Source organism: Mesocricetus auratus, unplaced genomic scaffold (assembly GCF_017639785.1).
Source record: "Mesocricetus auratus isolate SY011 unplaced genomic scaffold, BCM_Maur_2.0 Super-Scaffold_15014, whole genome shotgun sequence".
Classification (NCBI taxonomy): Eukaryota; Metazoa; Chordata; class Mammalia; order Rodentia; family Cricetidae; genus Mesocricetus; species Mesocricetus auratus.
The window spans coordinates 46,905,359-46,920,071 of NW_024429186.1; the positions used below are offsets into that span (position 1 = coordinate 46,905,359).

General features: G+C 40.0%; 1 protein-coding gene across 1 annotated transcript in view; it reads left to right on the forward strand.

Annotated features, from left to right (window-relative positions):
• The window catches only part of Sos2 (SOS Ras/Rho guanine nucleotide exchange factor 2), a 104,930-nt gene that overhangs the window by 33,999 nt on the left and 56,218 nt on the right, over nt 1–14,713 (forward strand). The window contains 3 exon segments of the mRNA XM_040742999.1: nt 2,050–2,214; nt 11,773–11,979; nt 14,410–14,553. Coding sequence (XP_040598933.1) covers nt 2,050–2,214; nt 11,773–11,979; nt 14,410–14,553 — 516 coding nt within the window.

A 14,713-nucleotide genomic window follows, 5' to 3' on the forward strand; every position in this document is an offset into this window, starting at 1 on the left:
TTAAAGCATTTTTTAGATTTATTTATTTATTACGTATACAGTGTCTGTCTGTATACCCACAGGCAGAAGAGGGTGTCAGATCTCATTACAAATGGTTGTGAGCCACCATGTGGTTGCTGGGAATTGAACTCAGGTCCTCTAGAAGAACAACCAATGTTCTTAACCTCTGAGCCATCTCTCCAGCCCGGCACTGAGTATTTTTAAATTAACCTGTATGCTCTGGAAAAGGACTCTAGAGAATAATTTATAGAATATGGTTGGTGAGTGTAGCTTTGAGGACCTTTTGGTAGAAGTAAGTTTCAATAACTCCCTCATTCTAGTTTGTTTTCTGTTGCTGTGATAAATACCACAACCAAAAATAACTCGGGGAGAAAAGGGTTTATTTCAGTTTATGCTCTATAGCCCATCGCTGAGCGAAGCCAAGGCAAGAGCTTCGAGTACAAACTATGGCAAGATGCTGCTTACTGGCTTGTTCTCCACCGCTTCCTTGGCTTTTGTTGATTTTGTTTGTTTTTAATGTAACCTAGGGCCATCTGCCAGTAACGGCACTACCCACAGAGGGCTAAGCCCTTCTTTGTCAGGTCATTAATCAAGAAAGGTCTTCACAGACCTGCCTACAGATAGAAAGAACAACCCTGAAACTCTTCTGAAAGGGACTACAGTGGTTAAAAGATAATAGGGGTTTTGTTTTGTGTTTGGTTTTTCAAGACAGGATTTTTCTGTGTAGTCCTGGAACTCACTCTGTAGAGCAGAGAATTTACAGAGACCCACCTGCCTGTGTCTCCTCGTGCTGGGATTAAAGATGTGTGCCACCACACCAGGTTAAATAATGGCTTTAAAGCAGGGTCCTCGCAGAAAGAAGGTATTTGTCATGTGGTTTTCAATCAGATGTGGAGATGCTATCAGGAAAATGTAGCTCAACATTTTTTTCTGGTCTTTTGTTTGTATAGTATCTTTTCAGATTTTGCGTTTTTTATGGATTTTCTTTGTGTTTCATGCCTTTTTAAAAAATTCTGGCCGGGCGTTGGTGGCGCACGCCTTTAATCCCAGCACTTGGGAGGCAGGGGCAGGTGGATCTCTGTGAGTTCGAGGCCAGCCTGGTCTACAGAGTGAGTTCCAGGACAGCCTCCAAAGCTACAGAGAAACCCTGTCTCGAAAAACAAAACAAAACAAAATTCTGTTTTTTATTTGCTTGCTTTGTTTTATTTGGCTGCTTGTTTTCTAATCAGAAAGATAAAGAAGGCTTGGAGTTAGATAGGTGGGGAGGATCTGGAGGAGATGAGTGAGAGGAAATAGTGATCAGAATATACTATATGAAAAAATTAATTTCAGTTAAAAAATATAACCCCAGATTTTCTGTTAGAATCACCTACTGTTGTTTGATGAGATAGCAGATTTGTTGATTATGTTTTTTGTAAGATTAATAATACTAAGATCAACTGTTAATTTTATATCCTATGCAAGTGGTTCTCAACCTTCCTAATGCTGTGACCCTTTAATACAGTTCCTTATGTTGGTGACCCCAATCATTAAATTGTTTCGTTGTTAATTCATATCTGTAATTTTGCTATTATGAATCATAGTGTAAAAACCTGTGTTTTCCAGTGATCTTAGATGATTCCCAAAGGGGTCATGACCCACAGACTGAAAACCACTGTCCTATGGTACCCATATATTGAGATATTCAGCTTTTAAAAATGTGTTTATGGGGTGGTTGGTGCTGGCACATGCCTTTAATCCCAGCACTCGGGAGGCAGAGGCATGCGGATCTCTGTGAGTTCGAGGCCAGCCTGGCCTACAGAGAGAGTTCCAGGACAGCCTCCAAAGTCACAGAGAAACCCTGTCTTGAAAACCAAAAAAAAAAAAAAAAAATGTTTATGAGCAAAACTGGCAGGTGGGGATTTTTTCTTCAGTGGTGAAGCTTAAACTCAGGGCCTTGCTGCAGCACTTTACCGCTAAGCCACCCAGTGCCAGAGCGGGAGTTTTGAGTGTTTAACTGATATTCGACACGGCTTTTGTTTTGGAATTGAATTATATTTTTTTTAACAGGAAGTTTTGGGGTACAAAGTAGACTACCATGTGTCCCTCTACATTGTGGCCGTGTTGGAGTATATCTCAGCAGATATTTTGAAATTGGCTGGTAATTATGTTTTTAATATCCGGCATTATGAAATATCTCAGCAAGACATTAAAGTGTCAATGTGTGCAGATAAGGTAAGTGTTTAAAAGTACTGGAGCTTAAATTGAGTGTCTATATGGCATTTGCTTTACTCTTTTAAAATTTTAATGGTGTTTCTTCTTAAGTCTATGAAGGTTTTTATATATTAAATACGCACATTTTAGGTTAACACATCAAATATAAGCTGATATTGGAAATACTTCTTCCTGCAATACAAATAATTAGTTCCTTTTGTAGTACTAGGGATCAGAGCCAGCGCTCTGCAGGCTTCTGACAGGTGCTTTGCCACCGAGCTGTGCCTTCCGTACCAAGAACAGGAATTCCTTTTACATTTCTGTGCCTCTCCTGTGAGTGTGTATTTGTGAATGTGTTTGTGCACACGAGGGTGAGAGTGCATGCGTGTACATGTGGAGGTTGGTGGACACCTTTCAGGTATCCTATCTCTCCTTCTACCATGCGCTCAGGGATGGAACTCGGGTTGTCAGGCTGGTGCACATGCCTCTACCTGCTCGGCCACCTTACTGGCCCTCTTGTTTTGGGGACAGGGTTTCACTGTGTAGCTCAGGCTGGCCTTGAACTCACTGTATACCTCAGACCAGCCTTAAATTCACAATCCTCCTGATTAGGCTCTAAAGTGTTAGGATCCTCAACTGCATCACCACATTGGGTTCTTTTTTTTTTTTGTAGATGATGATATTAGGTTTTTGTTTTAAAGCCATAGTCTCACTGTGTAGCTCTAGCTGGCCTGAAACTTGTTTTGTAGATTAGGCTGACCTCGAATTCCTAGTTGTTTCCTTGCCTCTGCCTCCCAAGTATTGGGTTTAAAGGATTGTGCCCTCATACCAGGTAATATATTAGTAAATTTTATAATTCCTGATACTGGAACACAGAAAATATTAGCTTTGCAAAATATGGTATTTCCAGAGTTTAGTGTCTGTGGCAGGGGAGGTGAGTTCTCTTTCCATCATGAATCTTTATAGACAGGGGGACAAAATATGCACAAATCAGTTGAAGAAAAGTAGTTTTATATAATGTTTATTTTATTCAGTTTTTTCTTCTTTCATTGTTTATAATGACAGGGTATTACCATTTTAACTCAGTTTGGCCTAGAACTTGCCTAGACTGGTGTGAAATGTGAGATCCTCCTGCCTCTTTTGTGCTGGAATTCTAGGCATGAGCTACCATACACTCCTGAGATTTGAATTTTTAAAAAGCTAATATGCAGAGTTGTTTCTGGTACATTAAATGTAAGTAATTGTTAAGAACATGCTTTGGCTACTGCCCTCTGGTCGCTTCTTTCTGAATCACCGGTTCCTTCCTTCCTGTCGATAGGTACTGCTTGAGGGAAATTCAGTCTCCCCTCACCTCCCTGTCTCCCCTCTTTTTTCCTCCCTATGTTTCTCACCTACTAATTTGACATTGCCTGAAGGATCCGTCCTGACAAGGAAATGCAGCACTGAATAAGATAGCAATCCTGTGTTAAAGTGAAAATGTCACAAATAAATAACTCAATACAACATGATTTCAACACTATTCCAGTAAATCCAGCGTGCAGAGGAGAAAGCAGTCAGCTCGTGTGAAGCCGAGGAGGGCTTAACAGAGAAGACTGCTGAAGCTGGCGCCTCTGGCCTAGTGCGCGCCAGTGGATGCCAACCTCAACTGACACTACAACCACTAGGAAGTTTTGGCGAACGGGCCATTTGCAGAGATTTAACTGACCCGAGTTCAACTTCGAAGTCACATTATTTTTTGAAAATGCTACTTTTTAAAAACCTATAGTTGAGATCTGTTACTCTGTACTATAATTTAAAAACTGATTTTTACTTGTATATTATTGTAGAAATCTGTCATTTTTATTTTGACTTCTAAAATCATGATTATATACTTTTTGTTACTCTGAAAGTGACTTAAACAGATAGAAAAGCAGGAAGCACAGTACATTCTGAGTCATTCTGCGAGTAAAGTACCTGCATAGGATGCCCTACTGACAAGAACATTTTCCTACAGTATGGTGGTAAGACAGAGTCCAGCACATTGGCCCACCCATGCAGTGTGCTGCTGTTCCCGTGATACCCTTTATAGCAAAAAGGCTTACTTCAGAGTCATACCTTAGTTACTTAGTTGTTATGACTATTTTCTCCTAGAAAAGTCCTTTCTTCTCTAACTTTTATAACCTTGACACTGGAGAAATACGAGTCAGGTGTTAGTAGCCCTCAGTTTAGAGTTTTTCTAATGTTATGTTTTGACTAGAATCAGGTTGCAGTCTTCAGTGGGAATTCGTAGAAGCACACTGTGCTCTCACTGTCTCTTGCCACGTGGCATACAATGTAATTTCAGTGCGATTCATTAGTGACGATGTTGTCTACCAATCTTCTCCTTCAGTCCCTGCTTTCCCTTTTGTGATTAACAAGTATTTGTGAAGTCTTTTGAGACTGTCTATTATTCCTTATTATTTTTTAGGTTTGTTGATTCATTTAAATATGGATTTACAGGTTCTAACTCTACCCAGTGAGTGACAACTAATTATTTAGATGTTCAAATTATCCCAGATTTGACCAGGTCAAGTGGAAGCTCCGACTTGATTTTATTCCTGTCACTTTTTGGAATAATTTCTTTTTTTTTTAAAGTGTAAATCGACAACTTGTAGGTTTACACTTCAGTAGTTACACTGTGGCTATGAGTTATAAATAACAGTATGGAATGAACTTTACTAAATTAGCTGTCAATTCAAATATGTATATTTGTGGTAAGAACATTTGAAATTTATTCTCTTAGCAATTTTGAAACGTACAATACATTTATTTAGTACATTCTCCATGCTCTGCATTAGATATTATTTTTTTCTCCTGTCTAATTGAGACTTTTTGCCTTTTGGCCCTCATCCCCCTGGGTTCTGAACCAACATTCTGTTCTTTGCTTCAGTAAACATGATTATTTTAAATATGTAGACTTTGTCTTTTGAGAGTACTCTATTTCAGCAGTAGACAGTCTTGGTTCATCTTGTTCAATATGGCACTTGCCAAACTTAGAATTAGTTGTTTCTCTAAAACAACAGCAATAGTAATATCCAAAACTTTAGATCCTTTGTAGTACATTGTATTTATAAACCCAAGATGAGGTTAGAGGATCTCATTGCTGTTGGAAGCACACAGTATCACTCATGACAACCCCCCAACCTGTTTCTAGTTCTCTAACCCAGTCATTAAGATTTCATATTTGTCATGGAAGAATCTGACTCTGTTTTTCTTAACATGTCTTCTTATTTGAGCAATCCTCCCATATGTAATCAGTCTCTCTTCTCCCCCTACCACTGTAGGCACCATCCTCCTACCCACTCAGTTCTGTGAGTCTGAGTGGGCATGATCTCTGCTCTAGTTGGTCATGCTCTCCCTAGCCTTCCCTATCTCCGTGCCTTCCCTATTCACCCACCGTGTCCCTGTTTTTCTTAATGTTTATACATCAGTTTTATTTTTGTGTACATGTGAATTTATGTGCACCAAGTGCATGTAGTGTTCACAGAGGCCAAAGACAGTTGTCTAGATTTGGTTTTTACCAACACTGACTATAATCAAATTGTCCTCTCCTTGATGTTTTATGCTCTTTTTTTTAAAGCTTAAGTATTAACTTTTTAAATGTCTGTATAACCCTGTTATTTACTGAGCTTGCAGACATCTGAACCCCTGAGGACTTTTATAAATGAAGTACTCTTCTGCTTTTGATTTCTTCAACTCATACTATGGTTTTTTAAAATTATGAACTTAAATTTAACTGCAGAAAATTTCATACTGTTTTTGAAGTTATCACACATTAAGATTTTTTTTTTTTGGTTTTTTGAGACAGGGTTTCTCTGTATTACTTTGGAGGCTGTCCTGGAACTTGCTCTTGTAGACCGGGCTAGCCTCAAACTCACAGAGATCCACCTGCCTCTGCCTCCTGAGTGCTGGATTAAAGGCATGCGCCACCAACGCCCGGCTCACATTAAGATATTTTAAAAGCCTAATTCTGGCATTCATTTTAGATACCCTATCTAGCTTTTGGTAGTATATGTAAGTTTGAGGAACTTTGTTTTAGTTGAAATGGCTCAATAAAAGTATCTTAAAAGAGCAATATAAAGAATAAGGTTTTAGCTGGGCGGTAGGGGCACACGCCTTTAATCCCAGCACTTGGGAGACAGAGGCAGGCAGATCTCTGTGAGTTCCAAGCCAACCTGGTATACAAAGTAAGTTTCCGGACAGCCAGGGCTACATAATGAAACCCTGTCTCAAAAAAACAAACAAAAAATGTTTTAATACAAATTAAAGACATCTTTCTAGGTTTAAAATGTACCACATTTCTTCTATTACCTCTTGTCCAGTTTAGCATCAACAAATATGTAAAAAGCCAGCCAAAAACTGGGCATGGTGGTATATGCCTATAATCTTAGCACTTAGCAGGCAAAGGCAGGAGGATTGCTACAAGTCTGAGGACAGCCTGGTGTCCACAGTGAATTCTCAGCTAATTCCATTCCAGAATGCATATTAATACTCTGTTTCAGGACGATTAAACAACAGCAATCCCTTGAGAACCCACAAAAGCTAGATAATAACTATTGTCGTCTCTTTTTACAACTACTCATTTTCACCCTGGCAGCACACACAAATATCCTTAAACAAATGGGCATGTGCTGTGTTCCAGTAAAACTTCATGAAAATAGGCAGTGGGCAGGATTTGGCATGTGTACTGTAGTTTGCTGATCCTTGCTTCAGACTTCCTTTTCACAGTCTCCTGTTTGTCACAAGAGACCGTCATGTGCTTAGCTAAAAATGCAGATGACTGTATTTGTGATTCTAGTTATGTGAACGGGCTGATGAGCTTGTTTGACATGGTATGATCTTTGTAAATCTAAACTTGTTTCAAGAGTTCATGAATCATTTGTTTAATAACTGTCTGAGAAACTGATTTCTTGAGATGCTTAATTTCTAGACAAAAACCATGAAAACTTTTTTTTTACATTTACAAATAAAAGCAGTATTTGACTGTTGCAAAGTGCTCTGACAAATCACAGATTACTGAGAACAGTCACATCACAGTGAAGACAGTAGAACTTAGCTTTGATCCTATCTGTCACTACTGAGGAAGGCAGTATTTAGACTGCCAGAGTAGAATATATGCTGGAGGAGATTGCTGTGTAAGATGGGGAGAAGGAGGGCAGAGTGTTTCTCTAAGAAGCTTCATTTGTCAGTCCTTGTGATAGGAACAGGGTGTCTTATTTTTTGTCTTAACTTTTTTATTAATTTACTTTTTTACATTCCAGTTCCAGTTCTCCCTACCCCCTCTTCTCCTGGCTATCTTTTTCTTGCATGGTAATATTCTGTCTGTTCAAAACATACCTGTCTGTCTGTCTGTCTGTCTATTATTTATCTATTTATTGTTTGTTTATTGGCAACACTAGGAATTGAGCCAGCACACACTAAGCAAGCTCTGTAGCATTGGGTCATAGCCCGAGCCCTTTTTACTTTATTTTGGTACAAAGTCTTTGAAATTCCCAAGTTAACCTCAAGTTTGCAGTCCCCTGCCTCAGCCTTCTGAGTAGTTGAGTTTGTAACATTGTCATCACACTCAGCTTGGCTCTGCTTGTTTAGCTTGTTTTGAACATGACTCCCAGAATGCTTTGTATTGTGCTATTCCTTCAGTCATTTGGGGCTTTAGCATGCATTCACACTCGTAGCTTATAACCATTTATGCTTATACAAGCCCTTTAAGCAAATGCTTTTTTGTGCATGTTTTTAAATCCTTAGACAGTTACTGTCTAGTTAAAGAAAACATGAACAGAAATTTCAGTATACATTGGGCAATTCTGTGGGAAGAGAGAAGATTGCTAGTAGGCAGTGGGGAGTCAGAGAGAACCTGAAAAGCGGTGTGAAGTTTTCATTTGCACTAAGTGATGGAAAGATGGGTGGGGTTTGTAACAGGCTTTCTTAGACCACAAGCCTTCAAATCATGACACAGAGCTTCTTATTAGTTATGAATGCTCAGCCTTAGCTCATGCTTGTTTCCAGCTAGCTCTTATAGCGTAATTTAGCCTGCTTGTCTTCATCTATGTTTTGCCTTGGGCCTTTTACCTTTCTTTGATTCTGTATGTCCTATTTTTCCCACTGTTTCCATGTCTACCTGCCTGGCCCTGGGCATCTCCCTCCCCCCCATCCTCTCTTTTTCGGCAAGCCCAGATTGCTCCTTCTACTCCTTCTACTCATTCTCTCTGTCTGCCAGCCCTGTGTATTCCTCCTCTGCCTTGCTATTGGTCATTCAGCTTTTCATTGAACCAATCAGGTGCCTTAGGCAGACAAAGCAACACATCTTTATGTTATTAATCAAACGTAACATATCATTTACATAGTTGAAGTAATATTCCACAACAGGGATTGAATATGTGAGAAAGACAGTCTAGACAGGAATACAGGGAACTGACCAGATTAAGAAGGATTTCTGAGTTAAGAGTCAACAGGATTTGAGGAGTGATACAAAATATTGTTGGCATGATGGTAAGTTGAAGGCAGTAACACATTTTACAAATCTAAAAAAAAACTCATGAAAATCTAGATTCCGGTCTTCGTTCAAAAAGAAAATAACTGACATTGAACAGTAAACTTTTATTTTAGATGTATATACCTTCTAGCTAGCTCTAGTTTTTGTTTCTTATATATCACTATGCTATACATGCATTTTTACTTAGGAGTTTTGGTATTATGCTTTCATAGTCTTTCAGTTTTCTGTTAATGTTATCAAATACTGTCTTTGAGAGGGCTGATGTGGTCTTATAGTCAAGGCTTGCTTGTACCTGCTTCTTTGAACTTGTAATCGGAGGACATACACAAGTGAGCTGCTCACTTTACCATGACCAGGACACAGAGAGAGGATGGTGTGGGGTCCAGTACTCTCTTCTACCAGTGCGTGTGTGTGTGTGTGTGTGTGCGCGCGTGCACGCGCGCGTGCGCGTTCGTGTGTGCACATGTGTGTGTGTGTGTATATTTTTTTGAGACAGGATTTCTCTGTGCAACAGTCTTGGCTGTCCTGGAACTCACTCTGTAGACCAGGCTGGCCTGGAACTCACTGAGATCCACCTGCCTCTGCCTCCAAAGTGCAGGTGTGCACCACCACTGCCCAGTGCTTTTCTGTATGTTTTTGTTGCACATTCCATTATTCTGTTTATTTGTTTACAATATTTCATCTGAACATGGCACAATATTGGCTTCCTCAGACTCTAAAGTGGATGGGATATGGAAGTCGTGTTATTTAGTGACCAGATATTGGCTTCACAGAACCAGGAATGACGAGAAGGATTATGAGGTTAGGAGAGCACATTGTGGTTAAATTGTCATCTGGCTTTATTCTAAAGAAATTAAGCTCTTATGCAGAAGACAGTAAGTCCAATATCATCTTTATATGAAATAAGTTTATTTTTAGGAATATAATTTTTGAAAATGAGATTGGAAAAGACTTTGGTTGACACATTAAATTGTGAGACTTGTGTGTCATTGTAAGAGATGATGACTGTTTAGTTTAAAGCATAGAGGTGGCTGACCGTAGTGGCTTCTACCTGTAATCTCAATACTTAGGAAACTAAGGCAGGATATGGTTACAATTTCAAGGCCAGTCTTGGCTTCATAGTGAGTTCCAGGTTAGCCTAAACTACAGTGTAAGTCCTTGTCTAAAAGCAAAAGCAAATGCCAGATATAGTGGCACACTCCTTTGGTTCCAGCACTTGGAGGCAGGCAGAGGCCAGCGTGGTCTACATAGTGAGTTCCAGGACAGCCAGGACTAGATACTGAGACAAGGTCTCAAAAAGCAAAGCACAACAAAACCAAACAAAAAACTAAGCCAAAGCCATCAGCAATAACAGAATGGAGGTAAACAGGGAAAACTGACCAGTTTTTAAAAGCTGTGGAGTTACATTGATCAAGACTAGGAAGGCAGGGTTCTTTATTCACTACTGTAATTGACCAAGAGTTGGTGCTGTTTTTGGTAACTAATAGATGTTTTGCTGAATGAATGAATATTACCTCTTACTATCTATCATAATTGCCTTCTATCTGACAGGGCTTTGTTTTAAGAGGTATACCTTTCTTTTTTCCCCCTGACTCTTAAAGAAATGAAATTGTGTGTGTGTGTGTGTGTGTGTGTGTGTGTGTGTGTGTGTGTGTGTGTGTGTGTGTGTGTGTGTAATTCACACAGAGGTCAGAGACCAGCTTGCAGGAGCTGCCTCTCTTCTACTGTGATAAGTTAGGGGTTAACTCAGGTTGCCAGGCTTGGCAGCCATCACCCTGCTGAGCCATCTTGCTAGCTCCTTTCCCCTTTAAAACTGTAGAACGCACTTAACTTACTTATTTATGTGTGTGTGAGTGTTTTACCTGCTTGTATGTATGTGCTTGGGGCCCAAGGAGGTCAAAAGGAAGCTTGAGAGTCCCTAGAACTGGAATGAACCTTGATCATTTACACCTCCAATGCCCCACAGGAATCCTGACTCCTCCCTCCCATTCCTTCAGGTATCCCCAGTGTGTCCCCCTCCCCACCCCATCTTTCCTGAACTCTTTTTTAAAATTTTATTTATGTCTATATGTGTGTATCTACAGCAGTTTGTGTGCAACATATGTGTACAGGTACCATAGAAACCAGGGGGCATCACATCCTCTGGAACTGGTGTTATGGGTGGTTGCAAGCAGCTCTGGCTGTCCTGGAACTTACTCTGTAGACCAAGCTGGTCTCAAACTCAGAAATCTGCCTGCCTCTGCCTCCTAGTGCTAGGATTTTTAAGGGCATGCACCACAGATGCCCAGTTTCCTGAACTTTTAACAGTTTTGAATATATAATTAACTAGATCTAATTTAAAAAATAGTATTAAAATATATAGTCACCTTATTCTCTCCCATTGCATTTAGCTTATGAATAGTTCTTGCCTGTTGGCTGACACTTGCACACCGTGCACACACATATACAAATACACATAAATAAAGTAATAATGACAAGAAAATGTTTGTTTAGTACAGAAGTAATTTTCATAAAAAACCTTTCCGATGCAAAGTTGAACGAGAGCACTGTGCTTTAGAAGCTTCACACGATCATAGACACCTGCCTTTATGACGACGTTTTGGTTTTTCCTTCAGTTCTGCCCAGCTGCATACTGCCCTCTTTGCATCACAGTAGGGATGCCTGGTACCAGTTATTTGCCAGATATCATCAATCCTTCCGTTAGTCATGTTTTAAATAAAAATAGGCTTTCATAAGAATACTTATCTATAATCACAGTTGTCTAGGTAGCAGAACTGTGATTTTTTTCCCTAAAAGCACACTCTTTTTGCTCTTGTATACAACTATGTGTATGTGTGGGTATGTATAAGTCATATGCACATTCGCACTTACATGTGCTTTCCAGAATTATTAATTTTTCTATATCCAGTTTAACATCATCTCATTTGACTTTCCCCTAAATTTCCTAATCTAAATTTGTGCGTGCAGTGTACAGTTCGTACTGCTTAATAACGTCTTAATTGCAATACTTTGGGACAATTTTATACAAGGGAGAAAAATAAACTGCTTTCCTGATTTGTGCTTTCCAGGTTCTGATGGACATGTTTGATCAGGATGACGACATAGGTTTGGTTTCTCTCTGTGAAGATGAACCAAGTTCTTCCGGTGAGCTTAACTATTATGACCTTGTTAGAACTGAAATTGCAGAAGAAAGACAGTATCTGCGGGAACTGAATATGATCATCAAAGTATTCCGGGAAGCCTTTCTTTCTGACAGAAAGTTGTTCAAGCCTTCTGTAAGTACTTCGGGTGCTTGAAACTCTGCATATCCCTCAAGCAAATAGCAGGTTGAAATTAATCATTCGTTCATTATTTACCTCTCTAATGTGTAAGTGTTCTTGTTACATATCTCTGAGTTTTAAAACCATCAGAATTGTTTTCTCGGTGTAAGTGCAGTGACAATAGAGACTCAAGGAAAGGGCTTTTCAGTGGAATGATGACATTTCTGCTGCATAGCAACAGGTCTAGTCAGATGTAATAAGATTGAGTCACTCACTTGGAATGGTGAAGAAGATGTCCGGAAAGATATAGCCTCCTTCCTCCTGGTGGGTGCTTGAAGGCTGCCAGCTTCAGCACTGAGCATTTTTAAATTTTGTAGTTTTGCTTTGTTTTGTTTTTGAGACAGGTTCTCACTGTATAGCTTTGGCTAGCCTAGAACTTACTATGTAGTTCAGGCTGACTTTGAACTCATAGAAACACCTGCCTCTTCTTCAGAAGTGCTGGGATTACAGGTGTGTTCCATCAGGCTCACCTAACAGTGGGAGTTTTGTTTATTTACTTAACTTTAAAGATGATTAATTTTGTGTGTGAATGTTGTGCCCGCATGTGTCTGTTCACTGCACGTGTCCCTGGTGCCTGTGGAAGAGAGAAGGGGGACTTTGGATCCCCGGAACTGGAGACAGGTGCTTGTGAGCTGCTGTGTGAGTGCTGGGAATGAACCTGGTCCTCCAGAAGAGCAGCTGGTGCTCTTAATCACTGAGCTGTCTATCCAACCCCAGGAGCAGAAGTTTAAAGATAACATTTTATAAGAATCCGAAGTAAACATCAAAAGCAGTGGTCTGTTTGCAGACAGCACAGGATGGGTAAAGGACTGGTAAGAGTGCCTTGGCCTCTTTTCTCTCTGTAGCATTCAAAGTCAGTCTCTCAGAATGTGAACTTCATAGCTATAGGCCCAGGATTCAGAATACAGAGGCAGGAGGATGGGGAGTTGCAGATCTGCCTAGGTTACATAGTGTCTACAACTCAGAAGCTCATCAACCTTGTCCTAGATCTTTGTAGGACTTGGCCTCCATTTTCCTGCCCTGCTCCAGAAGTCAATGGGCAGAGGGAGAACTCCATCCCTTTAACCTTTAGGGACCTTGTTAGCATGAACTCAGGCATAATCAGAAACACGCAGGAAATTCCCAATGTTTCAGGAGCTCTATCCAAAGAACCAGGACAAAAGCCAAACATTCACATATGTTACACAAGTGGTAGAGTCAGGATTCCATGTGCAGGTTGATCATGTTCATAGCCTATTATATTTCCATCGCAAGATAGCAGGATAATAGTTAACTGTACCCTGGATAATAAGTCATATGGTCTGTCTCAGTCTACAGTGCTCATGACTTAATCTAAATACAGTAGTAATTCAAGCATGGCTGTTTGACGACATCTTTAGTTCCTTTTAAACTTTAGCACATGAACAATAAATTGAACAATCAAATTGTATCTTGATTAGGGTCATTTCATTTTGATCCTAACTGTTGTCATAGCCTTACTCTTCAAGACAGCATTCCTTCATTGTCTTAGCCCATTTTAAAACACACAAATGCATTTATTTTTATAAAGAAGTGCTTATAATGTTTAGAGAGATGTCTATAAGATTTGAGGATTATAACTTCAGGCTATCTGGAATTTATATTTTCTAGTATATTTACTGTCTCTGACCCAAGAGATTCTTTTTTTTTTTTTTTTTTTTTTGGTTTTTCGAGACAGGGTTTCCCTGTGGCTTTGGAGGCTGTCCTAGAACTCGCTGGGTAGACCAGGCTGGTCTCGAACTCACAGTGATCTGCCTGCCTCTGCCTCCCGAGTGCTGGGATTAAAGGCGTGCGCCACCAACGCCCGGCGTGACCCAAGAGATTCTTAAAAGTTTCTTTGTAGTCATGATTGATTTTTACTGTCTTAGAATATACTTTCATTTAAACTAGGTGAAAATACATCTTTGACATTTATCCTGTGTGTGTGTGTGTGTGTGTGTGTGTACGTACGTACGTACGTACGTACGTACATACGTACGTATGGAGATCAGAGGACAACCTGTGGAGATAGGTTCTTTCCTTTACCCGTGTGTCCTGGGAATGGATCTCAAATAGTTATGTCCAGTGGCAACCACCAGCTGAGCCTTCTTACCACCCCTTGAGACAGGCTCCCTCAGTGAACCTGGAGCTCATTTATTCTGGGCTAGCTGGCCTGCCAGTGAGTGACAGGGATCCACCTGACTGCCCCTCCACCCCAGGGTCACAAATGCACACCAGCACACCTGACTGCCATGGGGGTGCTGGGACCTGAACTCAGGTCTGCATACGCTTTGCCGAGCCAGCAGTCTCCTCAATCCACTTCCGTTTCGTATAGTAATGTGCGAGCATGGTTCCCAACCTTATATGCCTTAACCTTTTATTTTTCAGGAAATTGAAATGATTTTCAGTAACATTTCAGATATACATGAATTGACTGTGAAACTTTTAGGGTTAATTGAAGACACAGTAGAAATGACAGATGAAAGTAGTCCTCATCCATTAGCTGGTAGCTGTTTTGAAGATTTAGCAGAGGTGAGTATATAAAATCTTTTCACACTGTCATTAAAGTCCTAAAACATATATCAAGAAATTTAATGATATGTGCATGTATGTGTGTACACACATATATAATTTAGAAAGCCCTGCTGACTACTATAAAAAATACACAAGATTCAGTTATGCTGCTTAAAAC